Raw genomic sequence first — 17,871 nt, 5'->3', positions numbered from 1 at the left:
GCTCGTCTCCCTACGCACATAACGCCATAACGCTCCCGCGAGCACATTATGAAAGGAGCGGTGCCGTAGCGGCGGCGGTGGCGTCGTAGTTGTCGTTCTTATCCACGGCGCCACGACGGCTTCTCGGTACTGAAAACTGAAGAAGAGACGCGATACCCGATGAATCACCATCATCCCCAAAAACCAAATCGTAAGGGTGCTGTTCAGATCGGCGTGAGCTCTAATCCCAATTCGTTTCGATTTTAAATCTAGGTCATGGTGATGATGGTGAAGGGAGTGTTGGTTATTGTTGTATTGGAAGGGTATTTTTTTTCTTTTTAAATTTCTTTTTAACTAATTGGGTCTTTGAATTTGATCTCGATAACAAAAATAGAATGTAAGAAAAGTTAGATTCTTATGCATATTTTGCACTCATAAGCAAGGAGTTTTTTAGTTGCTGATGTTCAAGTCTGTACACAAAAGCTTATTCATTGTATCATGTTGAAATCATATGTTCATTGGTGCTCAGGTTTTCAAATACTTCAGATGATTTCTTTTCAAGAAATTTTCAATACTTGTCAATAGTCAAATTATCTCAATAAAATATGGTGCTATAAGGTTATCTCCAATTTCTCACCAAACATTAATCGCCCAAAAACATGCTACGACAAAAAAATTATTTCATAAATCTTTACTTATCAACGTTTTTCCAAACACTCAGATGAGAAATTTCTGATTGCTACATTATTTTTTGGACACTCGACTATGAGTTATCACCTATTTTGGTGCTATTGGTTATGATTTTTCATTAAAGAGTTGTCTCATGCTTCCAATGTTCCTACATGATATTTTTTCCGACTTCTCATTAACTACTGTACCATTAATATACTTGACGAAATAAGTATATTGAATCTATATTGGATTTACATTCGACGGAAATGAAATGATTTATTTCTTATTAAATCTACATGTACTTATTTGCAGTCTTTTCTGTGAAAACTTGATCTCAGGAAAATCGGCAGGTTTTGATAATCTCAGGCTTCATTTATCAAAACAAGTTTCATAATTTCTCTTAGGTACCATTGATATGATAACATGATTTTTTAGGTATGAGTTATGCTAAAAGATCCAATACTTCTGGGTGGCAAAGAAATCAGTGACTAATATCATATTGACTAGATACTAGTTATCATACAGCAGTGTCTACCTGTAACCAATATATGTCTGATATTACTTATAATATCGATGCGCCTCGGCTGAAAGAGGTTTCTTACTGAGACTCAGTGACTAATATCATATCAATCTGATACTGGTTTTTGTATGATAGTGCCTCGGCCGCAAGCGGTCTTCTCAGGGACTACTATCATATCTATCTGATACTTGTTATCATATAGCAATGTGTCGGAGCCGCTGTTCAAAACTGCTTACTTTGCACAGTGTCAATCGTTATTTTCATATTCTCTGTTGGCCTGGGGAAACTGCTCGTGTTGGCTCATGTCATATGTGGTCTGAAGTATCGAAACGAGTGCCGTGAATTCTTTATAAATCAGAAAATACTAACATTTCCCTCGCTATTTATATTAGAGTGTCTGCTGTACTTGCACGACAATGTTGATGAATATACTGCCCACAGAGATATACACAGCTATAAAACCCGTAACAATCATAAGCTACAACCTAAATTTTGCAGACTCTCTAAGTCAGAAAAAGGTGTAGATTTTACTGCACAAGCTTTACAATACATTACCTTTAACTCTTACACTTTTACCTGCGAGCAAGTTTGCAATATTGATGAAGCAATTTCTGCTGTTGAGAGGTTTCTATTTCTATTCGGAGTTCCTTGAATATGAATTTTGAATGTGATTGTACTATGTAATGTGTGCTTTGTTATTTTTTTTCTCTTTGTAAATTTTTTCTATATGACGAGTGTAAAAAGTGTATATTTTGGATGTACAAATAAATATTCAGACATCGTTAGGGGCTAACATCATATCAATCTGATACTGGTTGTCATATAGCAGTGCGTCCACAACAAGCGGCATCGCCAGGGACTAATATCATACCTATGTGATGCTGGTTATCATATAGCAGTGTTTCTGCAACAAGCAACCTCAGCTTTATCATGTAAAGTTGTAGATCTTATAACTTATTAAGCCGAGGTTGCTTGCGGCCGATGCTCAGCGACTAATATCATATCAATCTGATACCGGTTATAATATAGCAGTGCCTCGTCAGCAAGCGGCATCGCCAGGGATTAATATAATACCTATCTGATACTAGTTATCATATAGCAGTGCCTCGACAGCAAACGGCATCGCCAAGGACTAATATCATACCTATCTGATACTGGTTATCATATAGCAGTGCTTTTGCAACAAGCAACCTCGGCTTTATCATGTAAAGTTGTAGACCTTATAACTTTTTAAGCCGAGATCGCTTGCAGCCGAGGCTCAGCGAGTAATTTCATATCAATCTGATACTGGTTATCATATAGCAGCACCTCAGCAGCAAGCGACATTGCCAGGGACTAATATCATACCTATCTGATACTGATTATGATATATTAGTGCTTTTGAAACAAGCAACCTCAGCTTTATCTTATAGCTTATAGAGCCGAGGTCGCTGGCGGCTTAGGTTCAGCGACTAATATCATATCAATCTGATACTGGTTATCATATAGCAATGCCTAGGCAGCAAGCAGCATCGCCAGGGACTAATATGATACCTATCTGATATTGGTTATCATATAGCAGTGCTTCTGCAACAAGCAACCTCGGCTTTATCATGTAAAGTGGTAGATCTTATAAGTAATTGAGTCGAGGTCAATCATATGCGGCTGAGGTTCAGCAACTAATATCATACGTATCTGATATTGATTAAACTTGCTTTGATCGGCATCAGATACATTTTTGAACAACTGATTATAAAATTGCAATGCTTAAGAAGAAATAATCTAATTATGAATTAGCTATTTCCTAGATGGTTGAAAACTGCGATAAGGATTTTTTAAGAAAAAACACAATATGTTGATAGTTACTCCACGGTGTAATAGTTAACACTCTAAGCTTAATGAGTTTCAATCAAAAATAGAGAGTTTCACAAAAATATTCTTAATACTTTTATAGTTGTTTTAAAAAATCTTTTAATATTTTGTTCTAGTTAGTTGAAAAAGAACACAAAGAGTAGAAATCAATATTACTCTTGTTTAGATGAAAATATGGACCAAAAAAATTTAAAAACCAAAGAAAATAGTGGTGTGTGTATAAGAAATGGAATTTTATAGTTCTCATTGCAACCTAAAGAAGGAACAAATTGAGCAAAGGAGCTGTTAATGAAGTTGCAAGAAAGATATCATCAGCAATGAAATTTAAGTTACAATAAAGTTTAAGAACAGAAATGTAGGGCATAATTTGGGATAGAACTTCCAGTACAAAGAGTGATTGAGAAATTCATCACCATTTTTGCATACCAACCCAATTCAACTAAAAATTATGAAACGCAGAAATAATAGATCATATATTGTAGCTGCATTTTCCGCATTTCGTTATTTATGGCAAAAAGAAGATGTTATCCAATAACTTTCTAAATAAATAATATTTGATTAATTGGCAACGGAGAAAATAATAAATAGAAATCTTAATAAGACAAGTCTCTTTGAATTGTTTATGCAGACGAGTGGTAATCTATGGTTAATATCAGGAAGTGTTTTGCAGAAAGATGTAGAGTGGGTTGAAACTATTCGAAATGTTTTTATGTCAATGCAAATAAAATGGAATGAATACTCTTCAAGGAAATGGAAGTTTGCCATATTAAGTTCAAGCAAAATTTTTTGATATTATTTGCTAAATACTAATGTTGGGAATTATTGTTCTAGAATTAGAAAGAAATATGTTATAGGTCACTATCAGTGTAACTCATTTTCACATATGAGGGTCCCAGTCATCTCATAATCAATAAGGTGTTTAAACGAGAATCAAGAAATTTAACTTTAAGAGACTTGCTTTGCTACTCATTCAATGGAAGAATCCAGATAATATTTAATCTATCTTCTGACTAATGCATAAGATTTGAAAAAATCATAATATCGATTAAGTCCAAAATTCATCATTCAAAACCAAATAGCCTAAAGCTCTTTCACTCCATCGGCTCATATCCACATCTATAATTTCGTGGTTAGCATTTCGACGCCATCCGTCGTCATCTCCAAATTCAAACGGCGCCGTCGACGCTAACACCCTCGAGCGAACGACGCGCGCACTCCGAAGTTGTCGGGTCCGCTGGCGCCCTCTGCTCGGGAAAATCAACTTCCGCCCCACTGGGCAATTCGCCCTTTGCTAAAATCGATGGTTCGTTCTGCCCTCCGAGCGCCCCATTGGGCATTTTCCTCGTCGCACCGTCACGGTTCTTCGTCGCTCGAATCTCCGGATTGGTGGCTGAACGGAAACGTTTGACGTTGTCCACACCTCGCACGAGGCAACTTGATAGATGTAGTGGCGGTTATCAGTCGGTGGTTGTCGGCCCTGGTTCACTGCTGTTCAGGTGATCGTCCAGTGTAGATCGGCCTTGATTTTCTTTATACTAAGTTTTAAAACACCCGACGGCGGCGGGTTGGTTCACTACTTATTAAAAACATTATTATTTATTCGGGTGCGACGAGAGGGAGGGTTAATTTAATTTCTTAACGGCCGATTAAGTATGAAATTTAATTAAAGGGGGTTTTACTTTTGTTTGTTATTTTGAAAGTTAGTGTCGGGTTCGGACGATTGATTCGAATTTCGCGCCGAACATTGAATGTTGATAAATTAAATAAAATTTAGTGACTATTTAAAACATTAGTTTTGTGGTGGTTTTTATTTTTAAATCCGAGGACTCATTGAAGATTTCTCATTGTGGATGATGAATGAGAAGAGTTAAAGTGATTTGTCAATTAAAATTTTAATTTTTCTCTTATCTAAATGTAAGTATATTAATTAATTAACATGTAGCTTTAAAGTTTAATGAGGGTTCAATTTTTTTCTTAAATTTCAAAGTTAGTTTAAATTTTTATTTTAATTAAACTAAAACTTTTTGGTTGTGTTACAATAGGACAATTTTCATATGATTCAATTAAGCGGTTTGCGAAAGGAAATTGGTCCTTTTAGGTGCACGTCCAAATTTGTCCGATTATCTCCCTAACGCGAAGACCGAAAAAGAAATTTAATTAAGTCCCGGCGAATCCTACAAGCTGAGAAGTACCGCTATACGCCGTATCAGTCACGGGTAGTTAATCTTCTCCCGGACCGTATCCGTTGTTTTCCCGGATAAGTACACCAATAAATCTCCCGACGCTAATGAAAATTAACTTTGCAAGCTTCCTCCCTCTGTACCACACGAATTAAATACTTTTATCTACACTTAATTCGTCGGATACATAATCAAGATGATTTTTTTTGATTACTTTGTTACAGATTTTCTGCGTTTAAAATAACTCGCCATCATTCTTCCGGCCCAGCAATTAGGTGCCAGCGTGGCACCATGGCCTTCAGCCATCACTTCGGTAGACGATATGGCGCACAAAGGTAAAGGTAATAAAAAGGAAAATTAACACGGTAAATTGACGGAAAAAAATTATTTACCTATAGTTTTTCTATAAAATTAATTTAATTTATCATTCACACTGTAAATTCTTGTAAGATTTATAAAGGCGTGAAAACCTTTCCTTCTTAAAAATCTCGAAAAATCCTTTTTGCCGGACAGACCCGCGTGTCCATTGTCATTTTCCGGAATCTCCGAGGCCTTTTGTAGTAACCTATAGTAGTGCCGAGTTCTTTAGTCGTCTCCGTCTACGATCGGGTCCTTTAAAAACGACGCCGAGCGTCGCCGTCTTTCTTGTTCTCGTCGTTTTCGTCCCTTCGTCTTTCAAGCCTGGGAGGCAACCACTCTCTTTCGTTCTTCCAGTAAATTGTCCGAGCGCGGGCTGCGTCCGGTGCTTAAGAATATTTACGGGTGGAAAAAGTGTCCCCGAACGCGGACCAGCAATTTTATTTCGTTTTATAGCCTCCTTCCCTTAAAGCTTCTCGGACCTTAAGAGGAAAAGAATTTATGGAGATTGAGGACCTGATGTTGGGATAGGTTTTTAGAACGATAAGAATTTTAGATTTTTCTTATCTATGTTGTTTCTTGATAAATTTTTAATGTTTCGTAAAAAAATACAGGTTAATAAAAGGAAGGGAGTGTTCGTTATAGCTAAAAAAATCTATATAATAGATTAATAATAAATAATTGAGTTAGAATAATTGTTGGATTGGGTTCAGTCTACGTGGTTTTATATTTGTATCAAAGACGGTAGAATCTAAGAGAAATCTATAGCCCGGAAACAAGTGCACAGCTCGAAGGCCCGTTCGTGACGTCAGCGCTGAATAACAATTAAAATTAACGCACGGGTGAAGACGCGAAAGTTTCTAATTCTACGTCTGGTATTAGTCTAGTTTTAGTTCAATAAAAATATATAACATAACGATATCTAGTGTTAACTAGCGCTACCTAACTCTGTCACTCGAACTAACATTAGACCTAGAACTAGAAACATTCCGGTTTAGCCGTACGTCTCTTAAGACGGCTAAACCTGAATGATTCTAGTTCTAGGTCTAGTATTGGTTCTACTCCTAGTTCAAGAAATATATACTACAATTTAGCGTTGAAAAACAATTAAAACTAGAACTAACACTAGACCTAGAACTAGAAAGTTTCGCTGAAAAAACATTCTTAAGGTAACTTTTTATGAAAAATGTCATGACACAACTAGAAATTTTCTCCGACGTTTCGTTTTCGTAAAACTATCATCAGGTTTATTTTTTCTTATGAATGCCATATTTGATTTTCACACCAAAAAATAGGATATCATTTAAAAAAACATTGAATTATTCAAAAACAAAAAAAAGGAATATCTTATTAGGAGGCTGTAACTTGTGCGCTAATTGTTTTCATTTAATTTCTAGTTGTGTCATGACATTTTTTATAAAAAGTTGCCTTAAGAACATTTTTTCAGATTCTAGATCCAAAAACTTTGTAGAAAAATGATGAGCTCTAAGATACGCAACTTTGGCCCCAATTAGCCATTTCTGTATCTCTTATGGTTTCTGAAATCCCAACGGTGGGGTCGAATTTGAATTAGTCAGTATAATACATATATATCTATATTTTCAAAATTTTTGCTTTTTCTTAAATTAAAATCTAAATTTTTGATATCTTCACTAGATGGCGATAAACGCTGACATAAAGAGTGATATTTTTGGGATTATCTCAATAATTACTGGTTGAATCAAAAAATGTGTCAAATATTATTTGTTTAGAATTAAATCAGCAACAACTTTTATTTGAAAAATTTTCTAAAATTGTTGCTATTTCTTTACTTACAATCTAAATTTTTTAATTTCCCTCTAAATAGTACAAAAAAATATAAATTATTGCAAAATTGCGGTTAAATTGTCTCAAATAAAAGCTAAATCGAACTAAAATACGACTTCTTAGTGTTATTAATAACAATTTTTGATATCTTCACTATATGGCGATAAACGTTAACATGAAAAGTGATATTTTTGAGATTATCTCAATAATTATTGATGGAATCAAAAAATGTCTCAAACATTATTTGTTTAGAATTAAATCAGCAACAACTTTTATTTGAAAAATTTTCTAAAATTTTTGCTATTTCTTTACTTACAATCAAAATTTCTTAATTTCCCTCTGAATAGTACAAAAAAAGATATAATTTCAAAATCGCGGTTAAATTGTCTCAAATAAAAGCTAAATCGAACAAAAATATGATGTCTTAGTGTTATTAATAACAATTTTTGATATCTCCACTACACGGTGATAAACGCTGACATAAAAAGTGATATTTTTGAGATTATTTCAATAATTATTGGTTGAATCAAAAAATGTGTCAAATATTATTTGTTTAGAATAAAATCAGCAACAACTTTCATTTGAAAAATTTTCCAAAATTTTTGCTATTTCTTTACTTACAATCAAAACTTCTTAATTTCCCTCTGAATAGTACAAAAATGATATACTTACAAAATTACGGTTATATTGCCTCAAATTAAAACTAAATCGTATTAAAATACGATTTCTTAGTGTTATTAATAACAATTTTTGATATCTTCACTATATGGCGATAAACGTTAACATAAAAAGTGATATTTTTGAGATTATCTCAATAATTATTGATGGAATCAAAAAATGTCTCAAACATTATTTGTTTAGAATTAAATCAGCAACAACTTTTATTTGAAAAATTTTCTAAAATTTTTGCTATTTCTTTACTTACAATCTATATTTCTTAATTTCCCTCTGAATAGTACAAAAAAAGATATAATTGCAAAATCACGGTTAAATTGTCTAAAATAAAAGCTAAATCGAACTAAAATACGATTTCTTAGTGCTATTAATAACAATTTTCGATATCTTCACTATATGACGATAAACGCTGATATAAAAAGTGATATTTTTGGGATTATCTCAATAATTATTGGTTGAATCAAAAAATGTATCAAATATTATTTGTTTAGAATTAAATCAGTAACAACTTTTATTTGAAAACTTTTCCAAAATTTTTGCTATTTTTTTACTTACTATCTAAATTTCTTAATTTCCCTCTGAATAGTACAAAAATGATATAATTACAAAATTACGCTTAAATTGTCTCAAATTAAAACTAAATCATATTAAAATACGCTTTCTTAGTGTTATTAATAACAATTTTTGATATCTTCACTATATGGCGATAAACAGTGACATAAAAAGTGATATTTTTGAGATTATCTCAATAATTATTGGTTCAATCAAAAAATGTGTAAAATATTATTTGTTTAGAATAAAATCAGCAACAACTTTTAATTGAAAAATTTTCCAAAATTTTTGCTATTTCTTTACTTACAATCTAAATTTCTTAATTTCCCTCTGAATAGTACAAAAATGATATAATTACAAAATTACGCTTAAATTGCCTCAAATTAAAACTAAATCATATTAAAATACGATTTCTTAGTGTTATTAATAACAATTTTTGATATCTTCACTATATGGCGATAAACGTTAACATAAAAAGTGATATTTTTGAGATTATCTCAATAATTATTAATGGAATCAAAAAATGTCTCAAACATTATTTGTTTAGAATTAAATCAGCAACAACTTTTATTTCAAAAAAATTTCAAAAATTTTTGCTGTTTCTTTACTTACAATCTAAATTTCTTAATTTCCCTCTGAATAGTACAAAAATGATATAATTACAAAATGACGCTTAAATTGCCTAAAATTAAAACTAAATCATATTAAAATACGATTTCTTAGTGTTATTAATAACAATTTTTGATATCTTCACTATATGGCGATAAACGTTAACATAAAAAGTGATATTTTTGAGATTATCTCAATAATTATTGATGGAATCAAAAAATGTCTCAAACATTATTTGTTTAGAATTAAATCAGCAACAACTTTTATTTGAAAAAATTTCAAAAACTTTTGCTGTTTCTTTACTTACAATCTAAATTTCTTAATTTCCCTCTGAATAGTACAAAAATGATATAATTACAGTTAAATTGCTTCAAATTAAAACTAAATCGTATTAAAATACGATTTCTTAGTGTTATTAATAACAATTTTTGATATCTCCACTACATGGTGATAAACGCTGACATAAAAGTGATATTTTTGAGATTATTTTAATAATTATTGGATGAATCAAAAAATGTTTCCAACAATAGTTGTTTAGAATTAAGTCAGCAATAATTTTTAGTTGAAAAGTTTCTTGCTATGTATACGGGGTGTTTTTTTTCCATGTTTAATATGGAGATCTCGAAAACTAGCGGAGATAGAGAGACGATTAAATAGGGAAAAAATTGCAGTTAGGCAAAATATTCTACATGCTTATTGTAGTCATCTGGAGGTAGTGTTTGTGAAACTGCCATTTTATATGAATGAAATCTATGCTTTTTTAGTTCTCTTACGACAGTACGTTGTGACGTGCCTGCTTCAGATGCAACTTGTGTTGAAACCGATGCATTTTGATGGATTCGTGCTAATACATTTACTTCTGTCTTGCATCTTTAGTTGGTTTAAATTATTAGCCTCTTAAAAGTAGATAGAGAAGGCTGGCGACGATCAAATTTATATTGCATTTTTATAGCATAAAATGATATCACGCTTTTCTTGATTAGAAAAATTCATATTGATTATAATTTACAAAACCTCAATCAACGTTAATTAGAAACTAAACGAAACATTTGAAACAAATGAATTTATCAATTGTTTCCATAGCGTACTACCTGAATAGTTTGCAAATTAAAAGAATAAATGGCTAAAATTTATTTATTAATAAAAATATCTATGTCAAGTGATATATCATTAGAATCGTTGAGAAAAGGCTTTCTTTATAAAGTCATGGCCAACTATGGTTTCCATTAGAAATGTCACAAGTTTGTGTCATAACTCAAAAATTATTGCTTAAATAAAAAAATTAGTTAGACTGCTTTATTAAACATGTAATACCCTACAAATTTTTCCTAAAATCAATAATAACGGAGCCATAGATATCGAACGATATAACAAAAAAACAGTTTTTTCGAGATATCTAGTTAGCCATGCATTTTATCCAAAAAACAAAAAGCTCATTAAATTGAGTTCATGAAACTGCAATTCTTTCCCTATTTAATCGTCTCTCTATCGTCGCTAGTTTTCGAGATCTCCATACTAAACATGGAAAAAAACTCACCCTGTATATTTACTATATATTATATATTTTAATCACATTCACGATATTTTCGACATAGTCTTTGAAGATGGCACAAAGCCGAAACTAGTAAGACTAATAAACTTTTAATTATAGATCAGTTTAAAAGTACATCAAATATTTAATAATATATAATTCTTTCTTTTTAAGAATTCTTTTTAACTTTTAAATCTAAAAGAGAGATAAAAATTGAATGATTTGAGAGTAAAAAAAAAAAATACCTAAATAAAAACGTATACGAGTGCGAAAAAGTCATAAATGTATTCGTATCGGCAATATTTGTTACCCTTTCCATTCCTTCCCGATTTTTGACGGGAAATTCCTCTCCCCTATTTCGCTGATGCGCGAGGATTTCTACCGGAACAGCCCCTCACTTGTCAGTCCCTTTTGCTTTTCATCACCGAAAATGCAAGGAGAATAAAAATTTGACGGGCTTATCGCATTCGCGGGCGGAAATACACCAACACCGAACATGAATATTTACCACGTTTCACGATCATAAAAATAACACCCATAAAAATTCCGAATTTTTATCACACCATTTTTCTTGTACAATTTTTAACACTTAAAGTTAGATTTGAAGAGTTTATATGGAAATTTTTAGTTTTTGAGGGTATTATGTAAGGGTTTTCTTTAGTGTGAGGGCTGACAAATGAAATCTGGCGGCGAAAGGTTAGCCAACTTCGATTCCTCCAACGGTTCATTCATCGCGTCACACGATAGGTCGCGGAAGTCGTCCGACAAAAGCACCATCCCCCTCGCTGTTGTGAGCATTATCCGCGCGATGCCAAGCGTCGCGGCGGCTCAACGCCTCTCTTTATGTCGGAGAGATAAAATTTATTATCGTCAGAGATTTATTGAGTTTATCCACGTCAACCAAATCTTTTCTATTCACTGACTTCCTTAAAAATCAAAATCCATACGAAACATTATATCATACAGTTTTCTCACAAAATCTTCTTATATAAATGATAATCAAATAGTTCAATTAAGATATAAGAGATTATTATGTACATTTTTGATAAGGGTGTTAATAAAAGGAGGTATTTGTTACGGTCTGAAACATGAAGGGAGAGAACATAATTGTAACAATGAATGACAATACAGAGCAAATATCATAAGTGGCACTAAACAGTTACACAGTTAGCTGAAGGGGGAGGTTTAGATGGTGCGGTGAATAGACCTAATCCCGTGTTCTGTCAGCGTCAGCGGAGCAACAACTTCGCCCTGAGGGGGTAATTCTCAAATCCGCCACGGTTTACACAATACAAATGATAACTAAACGTTAACAAAACCTTTGGTATAACATTAACCCTAACATTATATCATTCTAAAACCTAAAATTATTGTTTCATATTTACTTTATTGAGTTTCAAAAATGCTTGTCAACTTTTCAAGGAGACATATCTTTTCAAATACCTTTAAAACCTTTTTCAATCGTTATAACTTTATTGTTAGATTTTTTTGTGGTTTTGAAAAATGTCGGGTGTCGATTTCTTTTCTTAAAGCTTTAAATTTCAAGGGCAACAAGAGATCCGGGCGATTCCAGTACATGACCTTGGCAATGTTATATGCAAATGATCCACTCTTGTGGGCAAGTGCGTTTGTCGGCAAAAAGTTGGATCGATTTTGTCGTTGCTTATAAGAGGCAATTTTTTGTTTTGCAACGATTCGATGGCTAAAGAACTCATCGCGATTAATTAACCAAGTACTTAAAAGAAATGATTACAAATATTTTCGGTTTTTAGGACGACTTTATAATTTGTTTTATGAATTTTTATTTTTTTTTGTTGTGCTTGTTATTGGTCAGTTGTAGGTTTTGTAGCAGAAACAACGAGGCCACCATCGGATGAGGCACCAGTTAATATATATACAAAATTATGTTGAGACAAATATTATTTTGTATCAAAATTTAAAGACTGCGATTTTGGCCTGAGTCTGATGGGTGGCCCCGTTATCAAGTGCAAGGTGTGGTCAGATGACGATCTCATTCTTTAGCTCATTCGTCACACCGTTTTGAATGATTAGCACAGTATACTGCAAGATAAATATTGAAAGATCGAAATTGGCAAAAATGTTAATTTTTTTGAATTTGCCAATTTGAATCTATTCTTTATTTAATGACCACTAAATAAATAGTAAAACTGTGATACTGTGATCAGGTCATAGCGGTGTGAATCAGCTAGGGGGGGTTTTCGTCAGTGGTCGACCTTTGCCTGACTCCACGCGGCAGAAGATCGTGGAGCTGGCCCATTCTGGAGCTAGACCTTGCGACATCTCCAGGATTCTACAAGTTTCCAACGGGTGTGTTTCAAAAATTCTTGGAAGGTAAGAAAATTCCTCCCAAATTTATTCAAAACAAAAATTATTTTGATACATCTTTTAGGTACTACGAGACCGGCTCCATAAGACCTAGAGCAATCGGTGGTTCAAAACCTAGAGTGGCGACGGCGGAAGTTGTATCCAAGATCTCAGCATACAAGAGAGAATGTCCTTCCATATTCGCGTGGGAGATCCGGGATAGATTGTTACAAGAAGGTGTTTGTACCAACGACAACATACCCAGCGTAAGTATGATTTTGATTTTTTTTATGGTGGTGGGAATTAAGAAATAAATAGCGAAACCGGTGAAATTACAAAAAAGAGGGAGGCATCGCAGTATTTATAAAAGAAGGAGTATTTATAAAAGGGCGCAGTGGCAAACGAGGTTCCCCCAACGGAGGGGGCCCCCATTTAGTCGGTGTCTTGTCTTGCGCCCGATGGTTTTATTGGACGCATGCAAATTTCCATGGCAACCCGCCCCTTTCCCTTGCTTCCCATCCCTAGCGCGTCTTTATGCCCGAAAACAAAAACGATATGGATTTTTCAGTAAAATGCTCCTGGTGCCTTTTTCCCCGCTCTTTTCGTTCCTTCACTCTTTTCCCCGCATTTCGTTGGTTCGTTCTTTTTTTCTTTTTTTTGTTCTAAGATAAGATTGCACTACGTTAGGGAAGTTTTATTTTAATGAGAATTTATGAGAATGGGTTTGTAGTCTTTGAAATCATCAGTAATTAAGATGAGTTATTCAGAAAGAGTGTTTTGGCGTTGTTATATTTTAGTACTTATTTCTAACGTTGTGAGGAATATTTGTTATCAAAGATCATTGATTTAGATGCTCTTTTGTTTTCTTGCTTCTTCCTGAATTTTCATCAATAGTATCATTGTCTTGGAGACTTGGAATCATAATGACATTTTTATCCTTTTTAGAACAAATGATACTAGAGTGATTTTCTCTTCGAACCCAAAGATTCTAAATGAAATAAGTCTCTTTTTTCTGATACTTTTCAAATAGGTTAGTTTATGACCTTGGTCAACCATTGGCCACAGGAAATATTTCTTTCCATATCAGTTAGTGGAAATAATGAGAGATGTTTTTGACTAAGACTTTGAGACTAATTAATTCAGATTATCAAGCATTTGTGCATCATGTCTAATCTCTTTTAGCTAAAATCTCATTGACTAAATACAAAATAATAAATAGACATATTAAACCATTTGTTAGAGTAATATAGTAATAATACAAATATATCAAATCAAACTTTAATTGATTGACGACCTCATCGTTAACTGGAAACGCCCGATAAATTCCATCCTGAATGGTTTCCGAGTTCGCCATTTCATCTCGTTGTTGACTAAAAACAACTTCTGAATTCAACGGTTCGTATTATTGTTGTCTTTAAGACGGATGGAATCACAACATTCTCAAAAATGTTATTATATTTCTGATCTTTGTCTTGAGCGTTCTCTTTGAAGCATTCGTATTTTTTATGAAAATGTATCTTAACCGACAAAGAATCCAGAAATTCCCATTCAGCTAAGAAAGCTATCTATCAGAAATCATGACATCCATCCTTTTTAGGAATAAACAAAACATGGAATGACTCATACATCAATTAAATGTGGCAATTTGAAAAGGATTGTTTGATCCAAGTCTCATTCTTATCAGTAACTGCTAAAATAGAAGGAAATCTGAAGTACTACGCGACAAAAAGAATACTAACGATGCTTGGAATAAGATATTTTTGAGAAATTGCAAAATTTTGAATTTCTTTTGTCATGAGGGAAAACAAAATCAAGCGAAACTCTTCCTCCACATTTTGAAGCTATATCCAACCAATGATACAACTATGGATACTGTTTTTTTGGAGGACCTTTAGATGTACTAGAGTGATGATCAAATTTAAAACAATTGGAGCAAGTTATGCGCATTTAGACACAAAAACTGTCGCCAACCCCACTTTTAGATTAAATTAGACTCCAATGCGGTGTAGTTATTTACTGCTTTTTGTAGTAATTTTCACTTTCTTACTCAAATCCAACAAATTCTTAAATGAACCAATCTAGACAAGAGGAAGTTGCCTTTGGATAAATTATTGCAAATTCCAGCAATCATATTTTTCATTATATTGGATTAATTTGATTTTTGGATACGATGGATCAGTTTTTTAAATGACATTCATCGGAATGAAGGAATTCTATAGGAAATTCATTCCAAGTATCACAAGAATTGCACTTTCAAACATAAAAATTAAACTCGAGGATTCATCTCTAGAAGAGTGACAATCCCTAATTTGGTTATGAATCCAACAATTTATCCGATAATCTTTAATGAAGTAGTCATCTCTCATCTTGTTCATAAATAACATGCTTGGGACATCTATTATTCTCGTTTAAATCTGTCACTAGTGCAGTGATATCAAAAAAATGGATACGGCGGAAAAACGTAACTTGAGAATATTTTCATATTCTGCAACTTCCGCAAAGTGTTATGGGAATCCTCACAATTAAACCAACCCAACCCAACCAAGCAAGAACAACCCAAATTCAACTTCACTAATACTATAGCTAACTCTAGATCTAGAACTAGAAACATACGGGAACCCGAAAAAAAGCCGGATACTGGATATTCGGCATCCCTTTCGGCCGGATATCCGGTTATCCGGCATATCTATTTGGCCATTATGGTTATAATTTCTGGTGCATTTCTGAAGTGATATTCCCACTTTATTGCGATATTTGAATAAAAATGAAATTAATAAGAAAGTCGACAAGATATGTCAACTTATTTGGATCCAAGATACAAAACTTTTTTGATGCTGATTTAACTAACGAGGCAACTCTAAAAAGATGATACGTTAATTAATAATTGGATCAAGGATCCTTTGAGAAATTAATTTTATAGCGAATTTTGAAAGATATCGATGAAAATTTCAACATCGAAAATTTTATCAAAACGTCAAATATTGTTTTCTCAAAAACTAAAAGTTATTTTTGAAAACGTGTTGGTTCATTGGAAAGAGGACACTTTCATTAACACTTTGGGATATTTTCATACTCATATTCCAGGAAACGAATTTTATACGAATTTTTAAAACTTAATCGGCGAAAATTGCAAAATTCAAAAAAATTGTCGATCATTTCAAAAATTTATTTCTCAAGAACTGAAAGCGATTTTTCAAAACGGCTTTTTGCATCAAAAAGAGGATAATTTATTTAATAATTGATGATATTTCCACAACGATCCTTCAAGAAATTAATTTTATAGCGAATTTTGAAAGTTATCAATGAAAATTGCAACATCGAAAATTTTATCAAAACTTCAAATATTGTTTTCTCAAAAACTAAAAGTTATTTTTGAAAACGTGTTGGTTCATTGGAAAGAGGACACTTTTATTAACACTTTGGGAAATTTTCATACTTATATTCCAAGAAATGAATTTTATACGAATTTTTAAAACTTAATCGGCGAAAATTGCAAAATTCGAAAAAATTGTTGTTCATTTCAAAAATTTATTTCTCAAAAACTAAAAGCGATTTTTCAAAACGGCTTTTTGCATCAAAAAGAGGATAATTTACTTAATGATTGGTGATATTTCCACAACGATCTTCTAAGCAATTAATTTTATAGCGAATTTTGAGTTATCGATGAAAATTACAACATCGAAAATTTTATCAAAACTTCCAATATTGTTTTCTCAAAAACTAAAAGTTATTTTTCAAAACGTGTTGGTTCATTGGAAAGAAGACACTTTTATTAACACTTTGGAATATTTTCATACTCATATTCCAAGAAACGAATTTTATACGAATTTTTAAAACTTAATCGGCGAAAATTGCAAAATTCAAAAAAATTGTCGATCATTTCAAAAATTTATTTCTCAAGAACTGAAAGTGATTATTCAAAACGACTAAAATGTCGTTGTTCACCATCTATAAACTAAAGATAACCTAAAATCTATACCTAACGCCTTAATTTACTGATTTATTTCAGAATTTTGTGTAGAAGTTCCACTTTGAGTTAGGTTAATTAACATTTAATCCAGTGCGAATTTCTCAAAGTTTTCTCTAGTGTTACTTCTAGTTTTGCACTAGATCGGTTGGTCAGATAGCGTGCAACTTTTGGTTGGTCAATACTTTATACCTTTATCTTTAACCTTTATACATTGTTTTCTAAGTCTTGAACCACAACCTCGGCAACGCAGCTACTTCGGCTTATAATTGATACAATAACAAGTAATAATTGAGCCACTGCCTCAGCTTATAAATGTCATATCAACAGCGCACATACAATCATTATATGTACATTGTTTTTTAAGTCTTAAGCCACTGCTTTAGCAGCACAGCTACCTCGGCTAATAGATGTCATATTAACAGTGGAAACACAACCTTTATACATTGTTTTCTAAGTTTTGAACCACAACCTCGGCAGCGCAGCTACTTCGGCTTATAATTGATACAATAACAAGTAATAATTGAGCCACTGCCTCAGCTTATAAATGTCATATCAACAGTGCACATACAATCATTATACATTGTTTTTTAAGTCTTAAGCCACTGCTTTAGCACCACAGCTACCTCGGCTAATAGATGTCATATTAACAGTGGAAACACAATCTTTATACATTGTTTTTCTAAGTCTTGAGCTACAACCTCGGCAGCGCAGCTGCTTCGGCTTATAATTGATACAATAATTAGTAATAATTGAGCCACTGCCTCAGCAACACAGCTGCCTCGGCTTATAAATGTCATATCAACAGTGCACATACAATCTTTATACATTGTTTTTTAAGTCTTGA

The 17,871-nt window shown here is 32.8% G+C and overlaps 1 protein-coding gene across 2 annotated transcripts in view; it reads left to right on the top strand.

The window, feature by feature from the left end:
* The first annotated feature begins 4,488 nt into the window (after positions 1-4,488).
* LOC111423729 (paired box protein Pax-6-like) overlaps positions 4,489-17,871 on the top strand; it is a 53,060-nt gene continuing 39,677 nt past the window's right edge. Inside the window, exons 1-4 of one of the 2 annotated variants that reach the window (XM_023057034.2) lie at positions 4,489-4,936; positions 5,427-5,543; positions 12,919-13,084; positions 13,143-13,323. In XM_023057034.2, coding sequence (XP_022912802.1) covers positions 5,525-5,543; positions 12,919-13,084; positions 13,143-13,323 — 366 coding nt within the window. In that variant the 5' untranslated portion in view covers positions 4,489-4,936; positions 5,427-5,524. The remainder of the gene's footprint in view (positions 4,937-5,426; positions 5,544-12,918; positions 13,085-13,142; positions 13,324-17,871) is intronic. The other variant, XM_023057035.2, reaches the window with a different exon arrangement.

Source organism: Onthophagus taurus, chromosome 11 (genome assembly GCF_036711975.1).
Source record: "Onthophagus taurus isolate NC chromosome 11, IU_Otau_3.0, whole genome shotgun sequence".
NCBI lineage: Eukaryota > Metazoa > Arthropoda > Insecta > Coleoptera > Scarabaeidae > Onthophagus > Onthophagus taurus.
The sequence above is the reverse complement of the archived record's forward strand: the minus strand, read 5'-3'. Positions and strand labels throughout refer to the sequence as shown.